General features: G+C 39.1%; 2 protein-coding genes across 5 annotated transcripts; both read left to right on the top strand.

Annotated features, from left to right (window-relative positions):
• The first annotated feature begins 213 nt into the window (after window positions 1–213).
• nol8 (nucleolar protein 8) lies at window positions 214–14,617 on the top strand. 4 transcript variants are annotated; one of them, XM_041783903.1, is made up of 18 exons: window positions 214–249; window positions 973–1,120; window positions 1,378–1,440; window positions 2,119–2,197; window positions 3,503–3,659; window positions 3,783–4,081; window positions 4,657–4,925; window positions 5,606–7,125; window positions 7,540–7,740; window positions 7,951–8,067; window positions 8,395–8,491; window positions 10,701–10,836; window positions 10,941–11,021; window positions 12,183–12,487; window positions 12,571–12,712; window positions 13,419–13,480; window positions 13,755–13,837; window positions 14,118–14,615. In XM_041783903.1, the coding sequence occupies exons 2-18, from the start codon at window positions 1,000–1,002 to the stop codon at window positions 14,175–14,177; spliced, it is 3,792 nt and encodes a 1,263-aa protein (XP_041639837.1). In that variant the 5' UTR covers window positions 214–249; window positions 973–999; the 3' UTR covers window positions 14,178–14,615. The 4 variants fall into 4 exon arrangements, with proteins under 4 accessions (XP_041639837.1, XP_041639838.1, XP_041639836.1 ...); XM_041783904.1 differs by lacking the exon at window positions 214–249 and adding an exon at window positions 278–410 and having other exon boundaries at window positions 12,574–12,712; window positions 14,118–14,617; XM_041783902.1 differs by lacking the exon at window positions 214–249 and adding an exon at window positions 278–410.
• A 1,027-nt stretch (window positions 14,618–15,644) lies between these two features.
• On the top strand, window positions 15,645–26,447 carry gpr37l1a (G protein-coupled receptor 37 like 1a). The gene is made up of 2 exons (XM_041817219.1): window positions 15,645–16,460; window positions 24,843–26,447. Exons 1-2 carry the CDS (start codon window positions 15,828–15,830, stop codon window positions 25,866–25,868), a joined length of 1,659 nt encoding a protein of 552 aa, XP_041673153.1. The 5' UTR covers window positions 15,645–15,827; the 3' UTR covers window positions 25,869–26,447.
• The last annotated feature ends 298 nt before the right edge of the window (window positions 26,448–26,745 follow it).

The following is a 26,745-nucleotide window of genomic DNA, read 5'->3' as shown; positions in this document are numbered from 1 at the left end:
GCTATCTAGAAAATGATTGTACGGATTGCTTATATTTGGGGTGCTAAACCCAAAGAAAGTCAAAAGATTATATCACGTAAAATTTCATATTTCATCGATCAACCATTAAATAACAATTTTAAGCCTTATCCGCGTTTCTCCAAACTACGGCGGAACCTCTTGGTTCCACGGAAACAAGTGCGGAAGGAAATGTGGGACAGCCCCAGCCCCGGACAGAAATAAATGTAACACCAGCTGGATACATGTGAGGTAAACATTTGGTCCTTCTGTCGATACAACTAATTTACGTTCTTGGAGCAGTCTAACTTTACTAGTTGATTGATGAATGAGTTTATATGGATATAACAGTTTATTCAGACCCTGTTCATCGCTGTTGTCGTTATACCGGGGATACAGAGAAAGTCTACAGAGTATTTAGTTGTGCTCATTTCAGTCTTATTGTGATCACCTTTCTCTTTCAAACTTTTTTCTTATGAAGTTTCTGAACTGTTTAGTTTTATTGATGCCCTTACAGAGAGTCGTTGATCTAACTTTGTGGTACTTAATGTAGCCTCCGGGTAAAAGGTTGCTTCACATCAAATAGTAAAAATAGGAGTCACTGTCACATGCACCTCACAATATAGCATGAACAGGTCTGTTGTAGAGGTATTTACGGGGTTTTTTTTAATGCTGCCACCAGCTTTAAGATACCAAAATGTATACAAATCAATGATCGATTTATCAGATAAAGTTGCCAGGACTTTGAAGTGGTAAATGTGTGCATAACTATAACAGTATATTTTACAAGAAAAGTTTATATAAACAAATATCTATTAATTGAAGATCAGTTCAGTAAAAGAGAAATTGTTTTTTTTCCCTAATTCCTGTTGTAGAACAAACATTAAAATCTCAGCATCTGTTTGTGGTTATTTGGCATTGAATGAATGAATATGACAAAGTTAGATGACACTGTGGTGTATTTTGTCCCTCCAGTGACAATATAGTTGTGGCTACAGGGCGATGAGACGGCTGTATATTGGTGGGTTGAGCCACACGGTCACCCAGAAGGATCTTAAGGATAGATTTGGCAAGTTTGGGGATGTGGAGGACGTGGAGCTCCGAACCAGGAGAGATGATGAGGGTGAGGAAGACTATAAACACTGTGACGGCCAGTGTTAATGTGTTTCATTTTGATTGCAATGTTATATTAAATCATTTTGTGCAGTATTTAAAGTATCACACATCTTAAAACATGGCTCTAGTTTTAGTGTTAAATCTCAGCCAGCATGTGTGTAGCCTTGGTTTTTTGGTTTCTATGGAGTAGAAGTAACCTTTAAATGTTTTTGGATACTTTTTAAGAGGTCAGCACCTAATTGACTCTTGTTTTTTTCCCTTTAGGTCTTCCTTACAAAACCTTTGGCTACATAAACATCAACATTTCAGATGCTGACCTGAAGAAATGTAAGTGATCATAGCTGTTGCTTTAACCAAGAGCTTTATGTTAAATATTTATTTCATGTTATATTAAAATGTGAGTCTTATCTCACTTTTAAATTAAGGCATGATGTATGTTTTGCATTTTTGACCCGGGGGCATGTGTGACATGGAGTTGTTATAACACAAGATTTAAAAAATGTCCATACAATACTTGTAAAAAAAAAAAAAAAATGATTCTTTTACATGCACGGTAACTTCCTGGGATTTTTCCTGGGAAAATTGTAGGCAAACTCCTGCACACTGTCTGTATTGCACAAATACTATAAAAGGGCAATGTTGTTGTTGCCAGTGTATTTTTGCAATTGGGGTACTGTTCCTTCCTCTTCTCACTGTCTTTTTTTAAGAGACATTTAAATTACTTAAACACAAAAAAAAAATCTTTAAAATGACAGTGTTTGCCAACCTGTGAATTTGAAAAGACCCCTTTGCTCTCTCTTTAAGTTTTGACAGCTTTGTTTTGAAATTTGACTGAAGATCTGCAGTTTTTTTAAATGTCTATACTTTTTGATACTTAGGGTCACAAAAGAAAAGAAGATTTTAAAATTTTTCAAATCCTTTGTGTTATAAAAGCATTATTGTATTTGCAATTGAGAGAACCTTGAAGGAATGTTTTCAGCATACTATCCTGTGTGCCTTCTGCAGGTTTGACAGTGCTGAACAAATCCAAATGGAAAGGAGGAACTCTGCAGATAGAAACAGCCAAGGAGAGTTTTCTTCACAGGTGTAGTCCCGTTTACCTTATCATAACAGACTTTGGACATTGTAAAATGTACATGAATACTGCTGAGCATTAAGACAAAGTTTTGCTTACACTTAGTTTCTGTTTAACACTTTATTCAACAATTGTTTTCATCATGAATTAATGTTTTGTTTCATCTGTTCAGAGTCAGGGTGAATTGTCTGTCATAGTTCCTAATAGTCAAAGATGATGTCTTCGATATCTTTTTTAATCTAATAAATAGATCATTACCAAAAGATATTGAGCTTATAACAAAATCAAAAAGAAAAAGCAGTAATTGATATAAGCTAGAGAATGGCCCTTGTTGCTGCTATATTAATGACTGAATTTAAAGATTTTCAAGATAGCTCCAGATCTTTCTGCCAGTAGTTTTGCAATCTTGGAAAAATCACCGGAGTACATTTCTCAAAAAAAGCAAACATACCAAGAAATATCTCACACTCTTTGACTTGAAACTTTGGAAAGCATTAGGTTTATGAAGATACTGAAGTCTTCAGAACTGATATTCACCTTAGGTCTACTACTTGTCTCCCAACTCATACAATAGTAGCAGGCGATGGAGTACAATGCAGCCATAGTCTCTTGAAATGCAGAAAATCTTTGATATCCAAAGAAGATTTGCATGGAAAGGGACTCATACCTTTTGCACAGATTCAAGTAATCTGTCTTCTGGTTTCTGTCTGTGGTACATTTTTAGTCTGAGCTGTATTGACCCATCAGATGTCATCAGGCTTTGGTGTATACAGATAAAACGATCCAAGTTGACAACTAAAAACATAAAAAAGCAGAACTTTGTCCAAGCTAATGACAGACCAGCTTCTATTGATGGTTCTAACTCCTTTAAAAACAGGATATTTAAAAGTTTTCTTCTGCTCTTTAGGAAATTCAAACAAAGTTTGACATTTTGCTTTTAGCAAACCATTTCCCCCTTAATTATGAGAAATCCCATCAGATTTAGTTTCTTTTTGAGCCTTATATTGCTGAAGTTAGTGCAACTAAAGCTGCTGTATTTAAAGTACTATAAGGACTTTTAAAGCGTCATAAGGTGAAAGCTGCCGCTATGTGGAATCGAGAAATGACAGGAGTTTATGTTGCAGATATAAACACCACACAGAAGGGGAAATTTTTATGTTAATTGTTTCACACTAAAAAAGATCCACCTCTCTCCCCAGGGGCTCAGAGCTTCTATCAGTCCATGATAGACGTTGATTGCCCCTTGGTTCTGAGATTATCCCTGAGATAACAGATTATCCCTGATGCTATTTTGTGATCCTTTTGTGATGTCAGACTGGCTGAGGAACGTCAGGAAGCAGAGGAGCAGCGCCTGAAGCCACGAGTGGTTGAAGACAAGAGACAGAAGATGTTAGACTCTCTGAGTAAAGCTGGTGTGGAAAATTTCACCATGAAGGCTGCAGTGCCGGGGACAGAAGTACCGGGGCACAAGGTTTAGTTATCTTCTGTTTCTTTTTTTCTATCAGAATACTAAAACCAGGGTTTAAAAGACAAAAAACATAAGATGTGTACAGAAGGAGAGTTGTTGATATTCTTCTCTTTCTTCGGGTTTCAGGACTGGATTGTCAGTAAATTTGGTCGAGTCCTCCCTGTCCTGCAGCTGCGATGTCAGCAAGGCAGAAAAGCTCGAACCCTGAAATACGACCCTTCAAAATACAGCCACAACATCCGCAGGCTGGACCGGACCACTGAGGACCAGCACACATCTGTCACCCAGCTCACCTGGGAGCTACAAGGTGGAGATGATGACATCAGCAAGAAGAGGCGAGGAGAGTTCCCTCCGTTTGAGCCATTGAGACCCAAGAAGAGCCGAACTGACATGGTCAACTCCCATAATGCTCTGGGAAGAACCAGGTGACAATGTGATGTTGTCTTCCTTCTACTCACTGACCTAAATGATTCTCATATGCTAGATAGTCTGAAATCTCATTTTTTTCACATCATACAAGTTCTTTCCCATCTATTAGTTCAAATATCTATTTAGGTTTCATCCTAATATTTTTCTAGGGATTCTTAAAATGTAGCTCTTGAGATTTCCCAGTTTTTTGAGTACTCAGGGACATCTATTTACTTAATTTCCCAGAAGCCCTCACTGGTTTCTAAGATTTAATATGTTTAATAATTCTTTTAAAAAATGTAAAGGCTTGTGGGATTGCAAAATTCACTTAAGTTTCTAAAGTCTTTTCGCACATATACTTCTTGAAATTTTAGGACATCTGCTCAAACATTTGGAGACTAACCCTGTGAGACAGGAGGGGGATTTAGAGGACCTTACATTAAACGGAATCAGCAGAAGTAGTGTCAGGGAAATTGTGCGCATATTAGAAAATCCACATGAAGACCTTGAGTGTCTAGATTAACAGAAACTTGATCCCCCCTATGTATTTTCCTGCTCTCTTACCCGGTTCCCTCTGTTGATCTCCTCTCAGATTAAAGCAGACTGTGGACTCTGCTGATTCCCCCAAGGCTCATTCATTAACCAACGGCTATGAACCAACAACAAACCACAGACTGCCTCAGAGGACGGGGTCACATTTTCCTGACAGCGATGTCGACTCAGACGAGGAAATACGCAGAATGGTGGCAGCTCAAGATACTTCCCATGTTGCACTTGGGCAGGAGGATGAAGAGGACAACCTAGAAGTGGTGGGGCTTGACTACTTTGTAAAGTCTGGATGCTCCTGTCAGCAGCAGAAAGGTACAGGAGTGCTTTTTTTTTAAACTAAAATGATTCAAAAAATTCTTTTTGGTTGAAAACTCAGATTTGTTTCATTAGATTTCCTCTTAATGAGGTGTTAGAGAGAAACTTGTCTAACAAAACCAACAGTGGTTGGTCAGTGACCAATTTTTAATTTGTACAACAAATATTGATAAACTTAGAGTAGGAAAAATTATATTATCATTAGCATCCAATTTACAACCTCGTTTTTAGTAAAAAAAAATCTATCAAATGGGATTATAAAGTAATAAAATAAACAAAAATGAATACAAAAAAAATTTAAATAAATAGGCTTAGGGTTGAAAACAGGACATTTATGATTGAAAGAGGACATATAATTGCCTTAAAAAACAATAAGCAATAAACAATCAAACAAGACCATGTTCCACATTTCAGAAAAGTATGTGAACAGACAAGAAGTGTGGTTATTTGACTTGTTAAAACTGTACTGTTAAAATCTGATATTTTGAGGCTCTGATGGCCTAATAGTTTGGTTGGACCCCGTGTATGTAAGTAGTTCAGGTTCAAATCCAGCCTGTTGCACCCTCCCTCATGTCTCTGTTCCTGAGTCTATCTGCTGCCCTCCTCTCGAAATAAAAGCCTAAAAATCCCCAAATTAAATCTTTCCAAAAACTGACATTTTTTCTGTGTTTCTTTAGACGACTACGACTCAGCAGACACAGATGAACTCCTCGCTTCCAGAAAACCCCCACCTCCATTGCAGGAGAAACTGACTCTGCCCGCTGAAAATCACCTCTCAGGCAATGACACAAAGAGGAAGAGGAAAGTAAAGAAGAAGAGGAAAGCTGGTGAAGAAGAGGAGGATTCATCAGATGATGAAGATCATCTCACCTCCAAGAAACCTCCCACCACACTGCAGAAAGAGGATCCTGGGAAAAAGAGTTCTCAGAGTCAAAGTAAGAAGACAATTGTCCCTCCTGTAATGGAAACCATTCAGCTAGAGTCAGATAGTGGAGATGATGAAGATGATGAAGAGGAGGAGGTAGAATCATCTGATGATGGTTTGGATTCTGATTATGAAGCCATGTTTTCAAATGTCACACACCTGGAGATCTCCCTGACTGATCTACAGAAAATAGCTGAAGAGGCCCAAAAGACTGAAACTACAACTCCCAGCATCCTTAGCTCCTCCTCTGGAAAAGCCACAGACCTTAAGTCCTCTCCTCCTGCTCCAAAGAAAGGTATCATGCCAGAGGACATTCTTGCCTCCCTCATGGAAGACAGCAGCGAAGAAGAACAGAAGAAGAAGAAAAAGAAGAAGAGAAAAGCCATGATGACAGCAACGCTGCCGGCTTTCCAGGGGACGAGAGGGCTGGACGAAAGATTCGAAACAGAGGAGTGTCAGAGGGGACACAAAGCGGAGGATAAGGAGGAAGAAAGTAGGGTTAAAAAACAGAAGCTGGACTCTGAAGCTACTCAACTTAACCTCCAAGAAACAGACAGCAAAAAGAGCAGGACTTTGAGCATACAGAAATGCACAGAAACAAAACAGGAAACTTCAGAGAGCAGCAAGGAAGAGGAAAAAGAAGAAGAGAAAAGGGTGATGGAAATTAAAACCAAAGCTGAAGTTTCTAAAGAGCCTCCAGCTAAAGTTTCAATAAACAAAGAGAAAGCTGAGGCTGCTTCTTCCTCTAGTAGTGATGATGACGAAGAAGAGGAGGAGGAGGAAGAAGAAGAAGAAGCAGAGGAAGAGATAGAAGTAGCCGTTAAAAACATTGTTCCAACTCCAGCTGTAGTAAACGCTGAGAAAACTGAGACCAGTTCCTCCTCTCAAAGTGATGATGAAGAGGAGGAGGAGGAGGAAACAAAGGCCATTCCTACTGTACTTACAAAAGTAGCAGCAAAGGCCTCACCTTCATCCTCTTCATCCTCGGGCTCCTCCAGTGAGGAGGAAGAGGATGAGCAGGAGGTAATTCCTGCCAAAGATGCTTTGAAAGCTTCACCTCCTACTGCTTCTACCAGCGAGTCCTCCTCCAGTGGTGATGAAGAGGAGGAGGAGGGAGAAGGCAAGTCAGGTCCTTCTCAGACAAAGTTGGGAGCAAAGGAGGAAGAGGAGCGTCAGAGGGAGGCGAACCTGAGGAGGCTGGCTGCTGTCCAGCAGAGACAGAAAGAGACTGAAGAACACAAGAAGCTGATTCAGGGAGCCCTGGCTAACCTGGTGGGTTCACGATCACATCCCACTACTGCGGGTTTAAAAGACCTTAACGTTTTTACAAAGAGAGAGCATGTTATTGAGTCATCTTCTCTAAAAAGAGCCGTTTAGATGTTGACTGAGAGATCAGTGATAGTTAGATTTTCTCAGGTTTTGTGCCAGAGCTTTGGGGAATATTTCAGGTGTCTTTAACCATGGTTAAATAATGATAAACATGCTAATAACAAAATCATTAATCAACATATTCTACTATATTTTAATTATTTATATAAAGAAGTTTGGCCCTTATAAAAAGATTGAAAAAGTTCTGTAATTTCCTTATGTTAAATACAATGATGCATTTTAAATGCCTCTATCAACCACCACCTAGAACAGGTGAAGCAATATCAGCATTTTAAACACATTATTAATCTTTATCAGGATGCACCTGCAGCTGGAGCAGGGAAACACATCGTCTTTGGCTCTGATGATGAAGATGAGGAAAATGATGAGGCAGAGAAGCAGCAGGGGACCTCAGACATCACACCGTCAAAGAAGACGCTGTTCCAGGACAGCCAATCAGAGGGCGAGGCCACAGGTGATGAACCAGCAGCCAATGAGAAAAAGACAGTAAAAGAAAAGGTAAGTGAAGATGTGTCCTCTCAGACTTGTATTTATTGAATGTACAAACTGTTTTGTTATCTAAATGCCTGTTTTTTCATTATTATTGACCTAGAAATATCATGGATCACATCTGCACCTCCACAGTTTTCTCTTTCTAATATATGTTAAGAAAATCCTCAATAAGCTGAAGTTAAACTGTTTTTCTACTTGTGTTTTCTGGTACATCAGAAGTCATCAGTCCCTCAGCTGTTCGGCGGCAGTGATGATGATGAGGACAGTGATGAAGAGGAGGATGGCAGCAGGTTTGAGATCAGACCTCAGTTTGAAGGCAAATCAGGACAGAAGGTGAGAAAAGGAGAATATGCAGTGCTGCTGCATATCCTAACTTTCTGCTCATTCTTAGGTTAATGAAAATGAAAGAATATTCACAAAGCCAACATTATGCTATCTTTAAAAGCCTTTTTTTAGGGGTAAGAATTATATCACCTCTTTATAAGACAGAGTCCGAAAGTTTAGAGCTAAATAGCTTTGATTTTTTAAGAAAAAGCTTTAGGAACTTAAAGCGTTACATGAAAATTCATAAAGGGTCATCCTCTGGGCATGTCAGATCTTGGTCTAGATGTTTGCTGTGATTTGAAACTTGCCCCTCATGTTGTTTGGTGTTTTTCCCAGCTGATGGAGCTGCAGTCTCGCTTTGGGACGGACGAGCGTTTCAGGATGGACTCTCGTTTCCTGGAGGAGGATGACGAAGACAGAGAGGAGGAGTCAGGTGAGGCTTTGGGAGCAGATGTGCTTTTAGCACAGTCTGTAAACAAAAGCTTACTTAGAGCTGACAAAAGGATGTTATGTCCTAAATAATCACACTTAGGTCTGGTATGCTCATAATTCAACCTGCAAAAGCTTATGAATGCACTCCAGGGTGTTATTCATTCTTTTCCTTTTTGAATTGGTGTTTGTAACTGATAATTTAATGTTCCTAAGGTGGTGAGGGGATGATGGTTAGTGGTAAAGATTGAACAGCTACATCCGGTCTTTAAAGGGAACATATTATGCAAAAAAATCACTTTTTCAGGCTTTTCCAATGAAAATATGTGCCCCTGGCCAGTCCACAATCCCCTTAAGAACCATAAAAATCCATTCCCTCCCCCCTCTCTTTCTCAACCTTTCAGAAAATGTGTGCTGAAACAAGCCCTTCTCAGATTTTCCCCTCATGATGTCATGTGGGAAGTTAGCTCCGCCCCCAGATTCAGTTGGCCCTCCCCGCTTGGAAGAAACTCCCGCCCTCCTTTCTGATCCTCCTCTCAGCTGGCAGCTGGCAGCTGAGAGGAGGATCAGGAGAGACACATCTGTTAAGCCACATCCATTTCCTGAGAGGGGCGGGGTCAGACAGCTCAATTACATTTCAAGCCACAGACACAGAAACAGCTCACTCTGAGCAGGGCTGAAACAGAGGCGTTTTTAGACATACAAAAATCAAATACTGAAAGTGCTTTTATTGCAACAAACTTCACAGGCATGTTTTTGAGACCTCTGAGACCAATATAAACTTGTTTTAAAAGGGTAAAATATGTCCCCTTCAATGAGAGAGATAATTTTGGGATCGCTTCAGAGAGATCCAACATTAAACTACACAAATGTTTGAAGTGTAAAACTTTGTATTCAAAATTTACTTACTTTTAGCACCATTTGTCTGGATTTATTTTGGTTATTATTTAAGAATCTTTTAAAAGTTATGTTTATTCCTTATTGCCTTGTTTTTATCCAGAAATAGTGTAAACTTCTTCTTACTTTTGTTACAACATTTAAAATTTGAAAAGCTCTTTGTGGTTGTTTTGCCATCGCAGACTTCTGTATCCTGAAAGTGATAACAAAAAAACTAATCTTTGATATAGTACCAGTATGTATCAAACCATGGCAATACCTGTTACAGTGCCTCAACAACAAAAATAGAACTCCTAAGCACCTAATTTTTGGTGATTTCTTGTTTTTATTTACCAAGATCTGCAGGGAAACCTGTGCCAACTGCGTATAGTACACAAATGACATTGGTAACATTTGCTATCAAACAGTGTTTTTGTGCATTTCAGACAGTGTCTACTCTGTTGCCATGCAATGTAAAAGACATAAACAGAATTTATTCATTTTTATAAGATGCCCAAAGAACTTGATGAATATCAGTATTTGTAGACCTGTGGATTGGGATAGATCGCTGATCTACTTTAGGCTAGCTTAGTGTGAAAATATGACTTTAGATTTTTTTAAGGATGAAATAGATTTTTTTGCCACTGTTTTTATTAGCTTTTATTAGGCAGTGATGAGGGGAGGCTTAAGCCGTTATTCAGATGCAACAATAGTGGAAAGACTCCGAAAATGAAGAGCGAGAGATTGGGGAATGACATGGGGGATGGGGGCCACAGGCTGGAATTGATTCCAGGCTGCCTGCAGAAAACACCCTCTATACACTTTGTCATGTGGACATAATCATTAGGCCATTGGTTCCCAACCTGGGGTCTGGGACCCCCAGTGGAAGGCACTAAAGATCTTAGTGGGGGGTGCAAGGCTTTGTCTGCTCTGAGGCTGCCAAAATAGGATTTGGACATATTGACTAAAATCACGATGAAGCAGTTATGAAGTAGTTTATACAAAGGTCTTTTGGTAAGAGAAGCATGTATAGGCCTTTTTAGGGTTTTATCAGTGAAACAATTAGAATCTATGTTGATTTTTGGGTACCTTTTTCTTCTCTGTTGGGTCCTGAGGGTGCTCTGCTTTTCTTCGGTACATGTAGGGGGGCTCCAAGGAAAAATTGTTGGGAAACACTGCATTAGGCTATCGCAACCTCTTTTTCAGTAATGTTGATCTTCAAAGTAGCAGAGATTGTATGGATAAAAACACATGGCATCAAAAAGGGCCAATGCACCAAAAATTTTGACAACCTGTCTGCATCTCTCTGGTTAATCAAAAATCTTTTTGTGATTCAGAGAAAAAGATGAGTCTGACTGAAGATGATGAGGCTCTGGAGGAGGAGAAGAAGAAGAACTTGTCCATCCTGGAGAGCATCATCGGCAGCAGCCAACAAACCTGCAGCAAAACAGCTGGCAAGGCCAAAACCTTCAGGTAAGTTACACATGCATAAGCACAGTTTGGACTTCAGCAGCTCCAGATTAGGAGAGTTTGATATGAAAAAACAGGTTTTTGAAGTGTGATATGTGTTTTTGCAGAGATGTCTCAGCGCTGCATTATGACCCGAGCAGAGAGGAGCACGCTGCATTTGAGACCAAAACAGAAGAAGTAAAGGAAAGGTAGGAACTCTGCAGCTATTAATGCACCAATATGCAAAAATTCACAAACACGATCAACCTAATATTCTAAGTTTTATTTCTGATTCCCAGAAGAATGCAGACCATCATTTTGTTTGTCTGTTTCTCTCTGTTGATTCACTCCAAGCCCCCAGATTCACCCCAAATTTCTACTTTAGATATACACTTTAAAGGTGCAGTGTGTAATATTTCGCCTATTAGCATTTAGCAAAACAAGCTTGATTAAAATGAAACATAACATTTGTAAGTAGATTGATCCAAATTAGTGTTGACATCTGATAACACTTTTTTTTAAGTTATGTTTTAAATTAACTCAGAATAAGCCTTTTATTCATACATAGGGAGGGTCCCCTCTAAGGACGCTGCCATCTTGGATTTTTACATTTTGCCTGTTTCTATGGCACCATAGAAGGAACCAAATAACAGTTAAGCATGTACTGGTTTTTAAACTTCACTGGTTCCCACAGTTATCACCAGAGAAATGAGCATCACACTCCAGAATTGACTGTTAGATGTTGATAGTCCCAATTTTACACACTGCACCTTTAAAAAGCATGTTGATGTATAATATAGGTTTTTAAAGAGAGCCAGCTTTATCCTGATGCAGCAAGGCACTGTTTATCTTACTTTAAGACATTTTTATTTCAATCATAAGAATCTGCTTTTAAGGAAGATTATTAGTGGTGGATAAGTTTGGATTTTCATCTGAAGTAGTTTAGTTGTAAAAGGTAAGAGGTGTGGTAAAATTAATTAAATAAATACAAGAGTTTTGGTTCTGCTGCATGAAAGATACCTAAATGTGAAATCTGTTTTGAGTTTTATATTGTTTTCAGAGTGCCTGGCATAATTAATGTATTTTTGCTAATTATATTTGTGTTTATTTATTTTATTTTTCTTCCAACAACATATTTTTTCCTTTTATATCAGGATTTTGTTCAGAATTGATTACCAAAGGGGTTAATTTAAATAGCTCTCAGTCAACTCTAAACACTGAAGTGTAAAAAAGTAAAGCATTTTGAATGCTGTTAGCTACTGTATGTATATAGGACCCAGTAGTGAGCCTTGTGGGACACCACATATAGACAACAGAGATTGTAAAACAACACTATACCACATTTGGCATGTTATCTTTTGTCTCTACAGCAAAGCAGCAAGAAGGAAGAAGAGGGAAGAGGCTCAGAAGCTTCCAGAGGTTTCTAAGGAGATTTACTACGATGTTTCTGGTGACCTGAAGGCCGTTTTTGGTGCATCAAAGGGCGAGGTTGCTCAAGAAGAAGAGAAGACAAATTGGGACCAAGAGGAAGAAGATGAAAAGGAAGAAGAAGGAAAGACTGAACAGGCAGTGTTGTCTCTCCTCTCAGTCACTCCGAGCTCAGAGAAAGAAGAGTCATCTGGGTTTAAGTTCTCTTTCTTTGGAGACGACGCAGAAACAGACAGCAAAGAGACAGGTAGGTTCAATCAAAGATACTCTCACAGACGGTCAGAGGGAAGATTTGTTTTCACAAGCTTTATATTCTTCTTTCTCTTTCAGAAGAGTACAAAGTAGAGCGCATTCAGGCCCCAAAGGTGTCCTGGCAACAAGACCCACGTTTCCATGACAGCAGCTCAGAGGAGGAGGAAGAAGAGCAGGAGGAAGACGAGGAGCAGAGCATCGTTGCTGCAAAAACCACAGAGTAAGAAAAAACAGGCATTTTAACGAGGTAGCATGCATGAGTTGTTTTAATTATACTTAAGTCATAGGGTTACACCATGGCTTCAAAATTCTAACTTTTTTGCATCATTTGTTACTTTGCTAAGTGATTTCACTGTAAAGTCATTCATCGTTTCACTACCAAGTCCTCAAATTCAATAAAAATGGCTGCTACAGATTCAAAATCCCAATACTGAATCTTCAAACTACTTTCACCTCTGACAATTGATGCAAAACCCAAACATATTTTATTCGTGATCAGCTTAAACAAGGGAACATGATTTAGGAATCCTGAAATTTGAGAAATTACACTCAGTGAATGTTTGTCATTACTGCTTGAAAAAAGCAAATGCAAAATCAAGCAATTATCCAAATTAAGATAATAATTTATATTAACTAATTAATCCCTTGTTTTTGTAAAGCGGGGTGTGAACTGTTGTTTACCTTATCAGCTCAGAAGCATCAATTTTGTAGAGATTAATTTTTCATTCCTAAAATGAAAGTCTTTGTTTGAAGGACAAAAAACTTCAAACCCTGTGCAGTTATCATCTCCAGACACCTGTTAATAACTGTTTGAAGTCACAGGCCTTTTGAATTACACTGCAGCCAGAGTAGAGGGTGAAACTTGTTCTAAAGTCAGTTTCAGTTTCAATTAAACCACCTGAATGTTTTGGTGTTTCTGTTCACAGAGAAGAGAGTCTTTCAACGACGGATCGATTCTTCTTTTTCCCTGAAGACAGCAGACTGACAGGTAGGATAAAAGACTGCAGAAAAAAAGATTAAGTCTTTCAAAGCTCCATTAGTATCTCCATTACTTTGTCCATTACTGTGAGATTTGTTTGTTCCCCCTGCAAACATTAATAGAAAAGATACATTTTCAGTTAAATGATCAAACCAGCTCTGCTTCAGTGTCTGCAGAGGCTTTAACGCATTACAGAGGAGGAAATAATTCAGTGTTGAGCTGTGTTTCTAAAGTCATCTGGGCTTTTATATGAAGGATCATAACCATCTCTTTCCTCCATCAGAGGGTCCCAAGTTGTTCTGTCAGTCAACTCAGCTGGAGGAGCAGAGGGAGCAGTGGGAGGAGAGGAGGACTGCGCTCAGACAGGTACATACCAGGACACAGGAAATTTGACACAGAAAATGTGTCAAGTATTCACCAGAGAAAAGTCTGTTTACGAAACTGAAGCATGTTGGGAGTGACTTTTAAAGACATTTTGCAATTTTTTTAAAATATAGAATTACCTAAGTATTGGGCTAATAATCCAAACAGTCATATATGACAGTAGAATACAAAACACACTTGAGTTGGCAGGATGAAAGGGCTGCACTGAAAGCATACCTATAATCAGTACAGGAGATTTCTACTTTCTTTTCTGTTTTCACAGGAGTACCGCAAGAAACACAAGGATGCCCGCAGGAAGCTGAAGTCCTCTCAGAAGAGCTGAGGATTATGGGAGCTAAAGACTGGTCTCATTTCAGAATCTGGAGTTTGCAGATTATTCTCCCTCATGGTGTTATTTGTACCCCAGACTGAATTTTCATCAGAGAGAAACTTTAATGGTTGCTGAAGACACAGACATTGCCTCAAGAGCATCTGAGTATCAGATTTATTTTTCGTGTGAAATAAAAAGACCCGTTTTGTGGTCTGAGCTTTATGTATGAAAGAAGGTATCTGGTTTGTTTGTTATTATGTTACCATGGAAGTAAGACTGCCTAGGAAACTCTGGATGTTGTGCAGCAGGAGCCAGTCACAGTTACAGAGGACCAACCCGTAGTATTGATATGGTTAAATATATGAGTGTTTTCTGGTTATTCCCTTATTTTCTCATTATTTATATGTTTGGACTTCCTAAAATCCTTTCAGCATTCCTGTGTCTGCTTAAACTGGATCTTTTGACACTTGTATATTGATTACCACCTTGTGCTTTAGATGGATTTTAATAGACTTTATTGTTAAACATTCAATGCTTTTCTTCACTTTTCTTCATCCTAAATTACTAAATTGGTGGTTATCACTTATGGAAAATAAGGTCAATGGCAGGCCTGCCCTGTGGTTTGTTAGTCATGGTCCATAGTTTGAGTTAGAGTATATAACACATAACAAGCTAGTTTCCATATTGAGACCATAAACACATAGTATAGAAGTACTGGTAAAACAATGCAAATGCAGTTCTTGAAAACAGTGATATAACATAAGAGAAATAATGATAGATAGATGGATGATAGATACTTTATTAATCCTGAGGGAATTCAAGATGAATGAAGTAAAACAAAAATCTGTAATAAAATCAAGAATCTTGACACAAAAATATTTGATGAAATTAAAAAAAAAAACATGTAATGAAATATATTAAGGAAGCAAAAGTTTTGAATGACAACTGGAATCAAGGGTTGAACTTTAACACAAAACCTCTAGAGAAATACAATACTATTAAATGAAATGCAAAAAAAAAAAAAAAAAAACTTTCATATCATGCAAAAAAAAAAACAAACAATGCAAATAGCAGAAAACAGTAAAGAAAGGATTAAAAATAAATACAAAAATGTTGTTAAATGCAAAAAAAAAAAAAAAAAAAAAAAATCTCTTGAAACACAAATATTCTTGAAACAAAAACAATGTATAATTACAAAGTCTTATGTTTCAAAAATGTGTTTCAGCTAGTTAAAAAATTTTACTTGACAGATGTTTTTGCCATAGACATATATTATGCATTACATACATATACATATTTATATATACACATATACATATATTATGTCTGGTTTTTGGAGTGTCTGTCCCTAAAGTAGACGAGTACATGCTCGAAAAGGCGTCACTTAAGCCCAGTTTCCGTTTATGCCTTTATTTTGAAATGTAAAACCGGAAACAGCACAGCTATGTATACACACCCATTGACGGTGATGAACAGACTAGTAGTGAACAACAAGTGCAGAAGACTGCAGCAGACTCCAAACTTCTCCATCAGGACCAGGAGACAGTGGGACTTTGTGACGGTCTTGTTTATGGACGTTTTTATTTCAGGGGTCAAATGTTTATTACCTCACATGTCCTTGACAGAGATCGATAACTCGGACCAGTCAGTTCATCGGTAAAAATGAGTCCGGTTTGGTTTATTTTGCTTCTCTTTGTGCGGTCTGTGGAGCTCCGTCACCTCAAATCAACCCTGGAGTTACCGGGGTCAGAGATGGTGGTGAACCGATCGGAAGATGCCGGTTCTCCGGGGTCGAAAGAAAGGAGTTCCCTCGACCGTTTAGAAAGTTTAAAAGTCCCCGTCCTGAAGCGCGTGGCCCGGGGAGCGAAAGATGGAAACTTGGGCAGAAGAGACCCACATTCACGGAGCAGCCACGGGCATCAGCGGAAATACGACGACCCAAGCGGGTACTTCACCACCCCGCGAGTGGATCGGCACATCTCCGCCCGGCCGGGCAACTCTTCCTCGGGGCTCTTGAACCCACTTTTCCCGGTTACTGATGGGTCCTACTGGGCGTACGTCGTCATGCTCCTCGCGCTCGTGCTGTTCGCCGCGGGTATCGTGGGGAACCTCGCGCTCATGTGCATCGTGTGGCATAACTTCTACCTGAAGAGCGCGTGGAACTGCATCCTGGCGGGCCTGGCCTTCTGGGATTTCCTCGTGCTGTTCTTCTGTCTACCTGTGGTTGTCTTCCACGAGCTCACCTTGAAGAGGTTGCTAGGAGACCTGTCGTGTAGGCTCGTGCCATATTTGGAGGTGAGGAGCGAAAGTTGATTCAATTCTAAAAACTTTATTTGTCCCAAGGGGCGAAATTTTGGATCTCTAAATTATTTTTTTCCCCTTAAAATATTGGATAGCATTTATAAGAAAACTTCTAACAGTGTTAATACTATTGAATTATTGAAACTTGTATAAATATTTAATACTGTTTATGCCTTTGAAAATAAAAACAGCTTACTTTCTCACTTTGCCTTATAATCAAATAGAATAAATTTGACAAGACCAACAAAGGATGAAGGGAAAAAAGTTGAAGAAGTCTGTTTTTCAAACTGTGAATATATATTATTTTGACTGATGTAAATTTAATATTACAAACTTCCTGTCAACTCCAAAGAAACTAAAAAAAGATATATCATAAGTTTCTTTCAGTATTTTAATGAATTAAAGGTAAAAGTCGATTCTAGTGGCTAAAATTGTATTAAGTTTGCAAATTACCAACTGTTCAATTTTAAAGGATTTTGATAAATATTATGTTATTTGTAAGGCAGAATTAGCTTTGGTATGATACTTCATATGACAATATCCACTGTATATGCAATAAAGTACAACGTCCTTTTATTGATTAAATTAGTTGAATTTTTAATGCCATAATGGTTAATTTATTACCAGTCCTACCTTTTGATGGACTCTAAGCCAAAAATAAAGTTAAGACAGCGAGTTGGTTACTGAAAGGGCCACATACATTTTGTTCTTACTGCCAAAGGGCCAAATTTTCACAAACTGCAGAACACATAATTTAAGCTGTTTTTTTCTATACATTGAGATTAATACTTACTGTTTTTTTTTTTTAGCATATTTTAATAACATATCTAGTCTTTCATACAAATTAATTTAATGATGCATCTGAAAATTTATTCAACAGTTACAGCTAATTATGTCTTAAATTTCTTGCAAATAACCTCACATATCTGAGTAATCAGAATTATTTATAGAAAAGTTTTTTCATGCTTTCATGGTAGATTTGATCATGTTTTCACAATGTTTACAAGTTCCTGATGTTTTTAATTGACTTGCAGGCCACACAAAGTGAGGAGAAGGGCCATGTGTGGCCGCCAGTTATGCACCGCAGAGTAAAAACGTAACAGAATACAACCAGCACAGTTCACCAAAATTAAAAGTGATGCTTTTGTTTTGTCTGATCAGTCACCCAAAAAATGGCAATGAGTTCTGATATGATGTTTTCAGTAAAGAATTGGCAAAGAGAGGTAGCTTTAGTGTTTTAAAATGAGTTTATTCTTTAATTAAAGATACTTGAAGAGTTTTTTTTGCTGTTTGATAAGCAGTAACCATTAGAGATGTACAGATGAGGACATCAGTATCAGGTATTGGTGCTAATACCAAGCCAAAGTATTCCTACTCATCAAACATTGCAGATACTTTACTCAGAATCATTTTAAAGAATGATTTCAAAATTAGAGCCATGTCTCCAGTGTTGGTATTTGAACCTGAAAATAAACTTTGAAATCATCTTAACAACAGTAACCATGTTTATGAGTGAACACCCAAGTTCTCCCCAAGTGTGAGTATTCGTAATTGTTCTTGGTTTGCAAAACTGTGCTATCAGTGCAAGCCTAGTAACCATGAAATTTATCGTTGTTAACCTCTCCGTATATTTGAACCATCGAGTTAACCACACTGATTCTAGGAGTTGTTTATACGCCCAGCCAAAGTCCGGCTAGAAGATGTCAGACAGCTAGATCAGTTCAAACAAACATCTTAATGTGATGATAAATTATTGGTCAACAGAGTTTACCCTCCCTGCCAGCACTGTTTTTACACTCTCATCATGTTAAACTCATTGTTAATGTTTCACAGTTTAATACAGCGACACTGAGTTCTGTGATGAATGGCCTGCTTGTGTCTTGTCTCTGCTCAGTTTCAGACTTAGAGCAGTCTTTACTTTCAACAAACGTGCTGTTATGGTCTGTTTGGCCCCTTCAGCCGTCTCTCATGAGCCACAGGGAGGCCAGCTGGGCCCCACATGAAGGGACTCTTCTCCTTCAGCTCGCTAGACTGAACAATGACACACTGAGACTTAGTTATGAGGAACTGGGTTGTTTTCTCACATGTATAGAGAGAAGGAGAACACAAAGTCTCAACTATGGAAGAGAAGATGGAGTCTATGATGCCTTTCATAAATACAGGAGAAAATCGGACAAAATGTTAGGGCCACAGTCCACTCCATAATAATTAAGTTCTTTAAAATTACAGTGCCGTGAAAAAAGTATTTGCCCCCTCTCTGATTCCTGAGTTTTTTGCAGATTTATCACACCGAAATGTTTCGGATCATCAAACCAATTTTAATATCTCACAAAGAAAGCCAAGTAAATAGAAAATGCAGTTTTTAAATGATGATTTTATTTATTAGGGGTAAAAAATAATCAAAACCTATCTGGCCCTGTGTGAAAAAATAATTGCCCCATGAACCTAATAACTGGTTGTGCCAGCCTTAGCAGCAATAACTGAACTCAAGCATTTGTGATACTGGTGATGAGTCTTTCTCATCGCTGTGGAGGAATTTTGGCCCACTCTTCTTCACAGAATTGTTTTAACTCAGCCATATTGGAGGGGTTTCCAGCATGAACTGCCCGTTTAAGGTCACACCACAGCATCTCAATCAGATTTAAGTCCGGACTTTGACTTGGCCACTCCAAAACCTTTATTTTGCTGTTTTGAGCCATTCAGAGGTGGACTTGCTGGTGGGTTTCGGGTCGTTGTCCTGCTGCATAACCCATGAGCGCTTGAGCTTGAGGGCACGAACTGATGGCCGGACGTTGGCCTTTGCAAATTTGAAAGGAGCCTTTGTGTTCTTTTTGGTCAGAAGTGGTTTTGGCCTTGGAACTCTCCCATGATGCCATTTTTACCCAGTGTCTTTCTTATGGTTGAGTCATGAACTCTGATCTTAACTGAGGCCAGTGAGGCCTGCAGGTCTTTGAATGTGGTTCTGGGTTCTTTTTTGACCTCCTGGATGAGTCCTCATTGCACTCTTGGAGTCATTTCGGTTGGCTGATCACTCCTGGGAAGGTTCACCCCTGTTCCAAGTTTTCTCCATTTGTGGATGATGGCTCTGACTGTGGTTCTCTGGTGTCCCAAAGCCTTGGAAATAGCTTTGTAACCTTTTCTAGACTGATAGATTCTAATCACTTTGTTTCCCATTTATTCTTGAATTTATTTGGATCGTGGCCTGATGCGTTTCTTTCTGAGATCTTGTAGCCTACTTCACTTTGTCTGACAGTTTTTATTTAAGTGATTTCTTGATTCAACAAATCTGGCAGTAATCAGGCCTGGGTGTGGCCAGTGAAATTGAACTCAGCTTTCCAAAAACTGTGGTTAATCACAGTTAACTCATGATTTAACAAGGGGGGCAATTAATTTTTCACATAGGGCCAGAGAGGTTTGGATTAATTTTTTCCCATAAAAGATAAAATAATAGTTTAAAAACTGCATTTAGTGTTTACTTGTGTTGTCTTTGTAAAATATAAAAATTGGTTTGATGATTCGAAATATTTAAGTGTGATAAATTCACAAAAAAATCAGGAATCAGAAAGGAGGCAAACACTTTTTCACGGCACTGTATATCAGCTCAGGATTAAAGTAATCGATCTTTGGGAAGAAAAGAAATCCAAAAAGATAAATTCATTTGATTGCAACTATTCCAATCAGTGCAGAGGACTTGATGACAGTTAAATCCATACGAAAGTAAAGATTCCCTGTTTTGGAGGATCTCTTTGGCTTGAGGAAATGCTGATCAACATTTCTCCATTTTCAGACACTGTTGACAAGAAACTCTCATGAATTTAAAGAGGAAACAGTTGATGAATCACTTTTTTATGACATTATTGTTGACTGCTGCCCTGTGTTAGGTTTGAGAGCAGGAGGGAGTCTACAACCCACCTTTTTGTTTAACACAAAAGTATATAAAAGCCTTTATTTTCATTTTTTTAACCTGGAATATTCTCACTGAGAAACAAAATATCTTTTACGAGTGCGTCTTGGCCAAGACAGCACTCCAAAAGTGTCATACAAATAACAAAAAAATTATTCTTTGCACATTTGCTTAAACTACAGCATATTCATGGTGGTAACCTTAGTTTAGTTTAAACACCCAGACATGCTTTAGCCTCATTTATGGGGTTATTCAGGGTTAATTACTCTCACACATTGATATTGCGGTGCTCTCACAGACTCTTGGTCCCTCATTGTTGGATTCTCAGAGGCCTCATCAGTCTCTTTTTTCATTACAGACTCTCCCAGCTTGTTGAAATCTTGTTTTTCTGTGGTTAGACCGGCTCAGTCCCCCCTTGGAGCTTTAAATCACTGAAGTGGAGTTCTAGTAGTTTGTAATAACATCTTGCATGAATCCGTCTTCAACAAGGTCAGCCTGGTAGCCTCCTCCAGTCTTTGTCCCTCATCTTTTTTCATGCTAATTAATGAATTAATTTCTTGCTAATTACTTAACGTTTTTTAAGTGCTTTTTTAGCAGATTCACTGAAAGCGGGTCAGGCTGCCAGCTGCCCCTCTGCTCTGTTAGTTCAACTATTTTCATGCTAATCCAAGCTCTCTGTTAATTATCCTGAGTTGTGTCTTAACTGTTTGAGGTCATTAAGCACTCACAGAGGAAGGACAAGTCTCTATGATGACAGTCAGTGTATTTTCAGCCAAAACTAAAAGCGCTAATGTGCACGAGGCTCCAATAACTGTCCCCAGTCTACAGGCTTAAAGCTGTTGAACACCATAATGGCTCTCCTTTCCCTCTGGGGTTCCTTTGATTTCCCTGTTTCTTATTCCAAAGATGTTACAGCCCAGTCCTTATAACTGTAGTTTGGGATAATTTCCCTGTAGGCCACCATAACAAGGCAGAGAAAAGCCTTAAATCTGCCCTTCAAGCAACAAAAAACACCTTCCTGTGCTCATTCAGAGCGTCTGCAGGAAGTCTGGGTCTGTCTGAGGTCCATGTTGTGTTAACAGGTCACGTCTGACTGGAATCAGAGCAGCAGTGTGAATAAAGGAGAGAAGAAAGAGCAACAACCTGCAGGTTAATCCACTGTTATGTTAGAAAACATGTAAGACAAAAAACTTTAATAGATGGTTTGAATTAAAGTCACAGAATAGACAAAAGTAAGAAGAAAAGACATGAAAGCAATTACTTCAAATTAAATTAAAAGATAGGAGACAGTCAACATACAGTTGTAAATTTATATTCTGTGTACAGTTTTGCAAAATGAAGACCAGAGAAAATGCAGGTTTGCATGCTGCTGTTTTTGTGCATTATCAAGGTTGTACATTAGCAACAATCTGGCAGCATATCACATCCAGTTTGACAGAAGGATATATTGAGAAACTGTAAGCAATGGAGTTGTGAATCTTTCAGTAACTGAGGATTCAAATCTGATTCTGAGGGTCACATTTCACTCAGATTCCCGATTCACAGCACAGTCTTTATTTCTTTTTTTCTGGACCTACTCAAGTCTGCTGTGCACTAACAAGCTCTATTTTATTTTTGACATTAAAAAAGTTAATAAAATGTGTTGAAGATGATGCATTTTATCCAGTTTGTAGTTTTATCTGCTGATTACAGTAAATTAAACACACAGAGAAAAACCTAAAACAAAGATTAAATTATGTCCTAAAATTGCAAAATACTTCAATATGAATAAAATGTGTGAATTTTTGAAAGAAAGTAATTTATTAGAAACTTTTCAGTGAAAAAAATAATTATAAAAGCCTTCACTGTTGGCAGTGCTGTCAGAGAGCAGGTGTTGTGGCGTAATGAGTGACTGTGTTAACTGATGACTTTTCAGCTGACAGATTCAGTAGCAGCGTTTTCATTACAGTTTTTCACAAGGCAAGGCAAGTTTATTTGTATAGCACATTTCAGCAACAAGGCAATTCAAAGTGCTTCACACAGGACATTAAAATACATTGACAAAGGGAAAAAAGAAACACAATGGAAAAATTTTAAATGAAACATGTAAAAGGTGATTAAAAACAGCAAATAAGATCCACAAAAGATAAAAACCTGGGTTCCTCTCAACCGTGGTTTGGAGACCGAATTCTGTCCCAGACGGTTTCCCATTTCTGGCCAATACCAGATCCTTATCTGAGCTCCAAGCTCTTAACTTATAACTATTTAAAAGAAGAATGTAAAAGGTGATAAAAACAGCACATAAAACCCCAAAAAGATAAAAACACACATTTAAAAGTTACAGTGCAGAGTTTGAGCAAAAATAGAAAATTTGAAAAGTGATAACGTTTTTAGTCAAAGGCAGCAGTGAACAGGTGAGTCTTCAACCTTGATTTTAAAGAACTCAAACTCTCAGCAGACCTACCACAAAGTAAAAGTGATATCTTTAAAATTTCGACTAAGTATAATTGCGCTTTGAATGTGTTTCCATTGAAGGGAGCCTTGTAATTCTCGTAAAATCTCATCTCGCGTGACTCTGCTGCAAGAAAGATGGACGCTCAAAACCTGTTGCGTATTGGTACAGTTATGGTTACATCTACAGCGGTTGCTTTGATAATTTTGAATAAAAGATGAAGGAAACAGATGATCGTTCAGAGGCAAAGTCCATATGTATGGCAAAAGCCACATATAAGGATATAAGTATGATGTTAAGAAAAGTCTCGTCTCCTTTTCTGTCCACACGTACCGCGCCATGTTGTCTCGGAGTGAACTGGTTATGTGACACTGTACGTCTCGAAACATTTGAAAAACCTCCTCATGAAAGCGAAAAAACTTAAGTGATATTTGAGAGGTTTTTTGAAATTCAGGTGTTTCCATTACCAGTTTTTATTGTACTATTTAGATTCTGGTACTTCTAAGGATAATTTTTAAATATTGAACATTATCCATCATGTCTAATGCTTAGATGTTATCAGTTTAATGAAAATATAAACAGAGGAGCTCTTAAAGTTTTTGATGTCTTTTATGAAGGCATCAACAGACTTACCTGACACGCCAGATACACTGTTTCTTAAATCTACCAGGAACCTCCCATACAAAGAGTTGGAGAAGGGCCAGACTTTTCACAAAATTCTCAGATGCTGATTGGACAAACATTCTGTCTATCACTGTAATTATCAGCCAATCAAAATGAGGTCGTAGACCTGCGCAGCTCTGGTATGTAATGTGAGCTCAGCCAGGAGGTCGCTTGAATGGTGGGGCTTGTTGGTGGATAAAGCTCATGCTGGTTGGGAGAAGTGCAAAAACATTTCCCCAGCCAAGAAAGCCTCCAGTGTTGTTCTTTGCTTCTCTTTCAATAAAGACAAGCTGTCCAGATCTGATAAAAACTGCTGCTGAAGCTACATCCAAGCTAATCGCTTCACTGGTGGTAGTCACTGCTATTGACTTGCTGTCCAACTAAACCACACCTGCTATTATCAAAACCTCATGCTGAAGCAGGTTGGGAGACAAACAGAAACATTTTATCTGCTATGAAAAGTTTGCAATCCTTTGGATTTCTTTTCTCTTGATTTGATAAAGAAATGTGGCATATTTCTGGTGAAACTATCAATATAGTATTGATCAGTGATTCTCAACTGGTTTAGAGTCAGGACCCATTACCATCTCCTTGTTGACCCTCTGGAACTCTGAAATTATTCAATCATAAACAAGAGTTTTTGATGAAAAATGTCTCAATTTTTCTCAGACAGCATGGAAATTTGGTCATTTTTTAAGGAATTTCCTCATTATCTTGGAGAAAACAATTTGATCATGATGGGTAGAATATTATTAAATTGAAACCTTTGAGAACAATACCTAAAACTTGATTGCAGTCACTGGTAAACCTAATAAAAATGTAAGGGTGGCTACACAGTTTTTAAAACTTTTTGTCACATCTTTTTTCCCAGCTCTATTTGTGGCCCACTGGAAAGAGTGTTGAACCCACTTTTGGGTCCTGACCCACCAGTTGAGAACCACCAATATAGACACACTGAAGCTAAACACAGCGGCGGCGGCGGCCATTAGTTTAGTACAACTAAACCCTACCTGTACCTGCATCCCCATTTTCCTCAAATGATGCTGATTGGTCAGGTCTGTTTTCAGACTTTGCACAGTCGTTTCAGACTGGAGCTTTGCAAGATGGGTTTGCCTGATTTTTTCTTTATTGTTATTACTGGTCAAATTTCATGAAGGTCAAAACATTTACTCAGGGCAAAATGTTTTGCTATGTGTGTGAAAGATGCTCGCCAGTCCGTTCTTTACCACTCCTTAGCTGGAACTATCTAAGTCCATTTACATTCCTATTGATATAAAAGATAAACTGTCATCTTAGGGTTCAGCTTGTGTTTTTCAGGAGTGTATATATAGCATAAAAACATTTCAGAAACTTCATGTCTCTGTCCTTTCTCCTTCAGGTGACTTCTTTGGGCGTGGCCACATTCAGCCTCTGTGCTCTCAGCATTGATCGTTTTCATGCAGCCACCGGCCCCGCCCCCATCCAGACGCCTAAAGTGGAGCCATGTCAGTCCATCCTCTCCAAGCTCTCTGTTATCTGGGTGGGCTCTCTGGTGCTGGCGGCCCCTGAGCTTCTTTTGTGGCAGCTGATCCAGGAACCCATCAGCCTTCAGACGCTCTCCTCTGGTCTGCAGCAGAACCAGCCTGCAGCCTCACTGATGGCTGCACTAAGAGCCCGAACAGACTCGTTTAAAGTGGATGTCTGCATCCGGGAGCCATCCGTGGAGCTCCCAGAGAACGTCTACTCTCTGGTACTGACGTACCACGAGGCCCGCATGTGGTGGATCTTTGGCTGCTACCTGTGTTTGCCTCTGCTCTTCACTCTGGCGTGTGACCTGGTGACGAGGCAGGTGTTAGCTCAGCGTTTACCGCAGAAACCTGCAGGAGAGAAAGTGACCAGCAGATGCTCCTCCTCTTCCTCTTCGTCTTCCTCTTCCACAAAGAAGAAGCAGCACGGGAGAGAGCAGCGGCTTCGCTCAACAGTCATGGCACTGACCGTGTTGTACATCACATGTAACCTACCCGAGAGCATCTGTAACATCACACTGGCGTACGTCTCTACCCACGTGTCTGCAGCGCTCCCAGCTCTGGTTCTGCCAGCGCTGAATCTGATTGGTCAGTTCCTGCTGTTCGTGCGTTGCGCTGCGACACCAGTGTTGTTGCTGTTCCTGTGTCGCTCGCTGGGCCAGGCCTTCATGGACTGCTGCTGCTGCTGCTGTGAAGAGTGCCTCCCTGATGCAAACTCCTCCTCATCTTCATCAGCTTCAACCACCGCCACCTCAAACCCCTCCTCGCCCACATCGCCCACCCCGTCCTCCCTGTCTCCCTCCAGTAAAGAGGAGGTGAAGAGCGTGTTGGCGACAGAACCGGCGGTCTGCTTCGACCGAGCGAAAGACTCGACCACAGCTATCGGGACACCATGCTGAGGACCAGGACTGTTTTTACCATAAGGACAATTTAGGTTCATTACAACTAGGATCTTCTATTTTTACCAACCCTAATTCCAAAAAAGTTAGGACGTGGTGTAAAATGGGGTCAACCTCTATTTTAACTGAATACAGCAAAAACACAAGGTATTTGTTGTTCCAACTGATAAACTTTATTGATTTTGTGGAAATTCTACACAAATTTTTAATTTGATGTCAGCGACATGTTCCAAAAATGTTGGGACAGAGGCAAGAAAAGACTAGGAAAATTGTGTAACTCCTGAAAGGCTCAGTCATTCATAATAGGTAGGGCTGTCCTCTTAGTGAAAGACTGCATAGTCCAACAGTTTATGAACAATGGCAAGAATGTAACTTCAACCATCTACTGCACATAATATCAAAAGATGCAGAGAATCTGGAGAAAAGATCGTAGGGGTGGGCGTGAGGCGTTGTCTGCTCCAAGGGTGCAAAAAATAGATTTGCAGATATTGACTAAAACCATGATGAAGTGGTTATTAAGTAGTTTATACAAAGGTCTTTTGACAATAAAAGCATGCATAAGCCTTTTTTAGGGTTTTATGAGCGAAACAATTAAAATCTATGTTGATTTTTGGTGGCAGTGTGTCACTTTTTCTTTTCTCTTGGGTCCCTGTGGGGGGCTGCTTTACTTAGGTACATGCGGGGAGGGGGGGCTCTAAAGAAAAAGGTTGGGAAAGGCTGTTGTACATCTAGCAAGAATGGGAAAGAATTTTACTTTTTAATACATCAAAAATCAGTGTCTTCAGTCCAACCGTCCCTGTAGCATTCCCAGCTACGATGAGCATGGCTCTTTGTCACCGATGGTTTGTGAACTTTATATTTTCTTATATCCGTGCAT

This window comes from Cheilinus undulatus, linkage group 3 (assembly GCF_018320785.1).
Source record: "Cheilinus undulatus linkage group 3, ASM1832078v1, whole genome shotgun sequence".
Lineage (NCBI taxonomy): Eukaryota > Metazoa > Chordata > Actinopteri > Labriformes > Labridae > Cheilinus > Cheilinus undulatus.
Note: the sequence above shows the minus strand (reverse complement) of the source record. Positions and strands in the feature narration are given on the sequence as shown.

Bases quoted from the DNA above. Each gene is read 5' to 3' on its own strand.
- nol8 (XM_041783906.1), top strand. From the start codon at position 1,000: ATGAGACGGCTGTATATTGGTGGGTTGAGCCACACGGTCACCCAGAAG. The intron at 8,068-8,394 runs GTGAGAAAAGGA...TGTTTTTCCCAG, and splicing joins AAGGCAAATCAGGACAGAAG to CTGATGGAGCTGCAGTCTCG. The intron at 12,713-13,418 runs GTAAGAAAAAAC...TTCTGTTCACAG, and splicing joins GTTGCTGCAAAAACCACAGA to AGAAGAGAGTCTTTCAACGA.
- gpr37l1a (XM_041817219.1), top strand. From the start codon at position 15,828: ATGAGTCCGGTTTGGTTTATTTTGCTTCTCTTTGTGCGGTCTGTGGAG. The intron at 16,461-24,842 runs GTGAGGAGCGAA...TTTCTCCTTCAG, and splicing joins GGCTCGTGCCATATTTGGAG to GTGACTTCTTTGGGCGTGGC.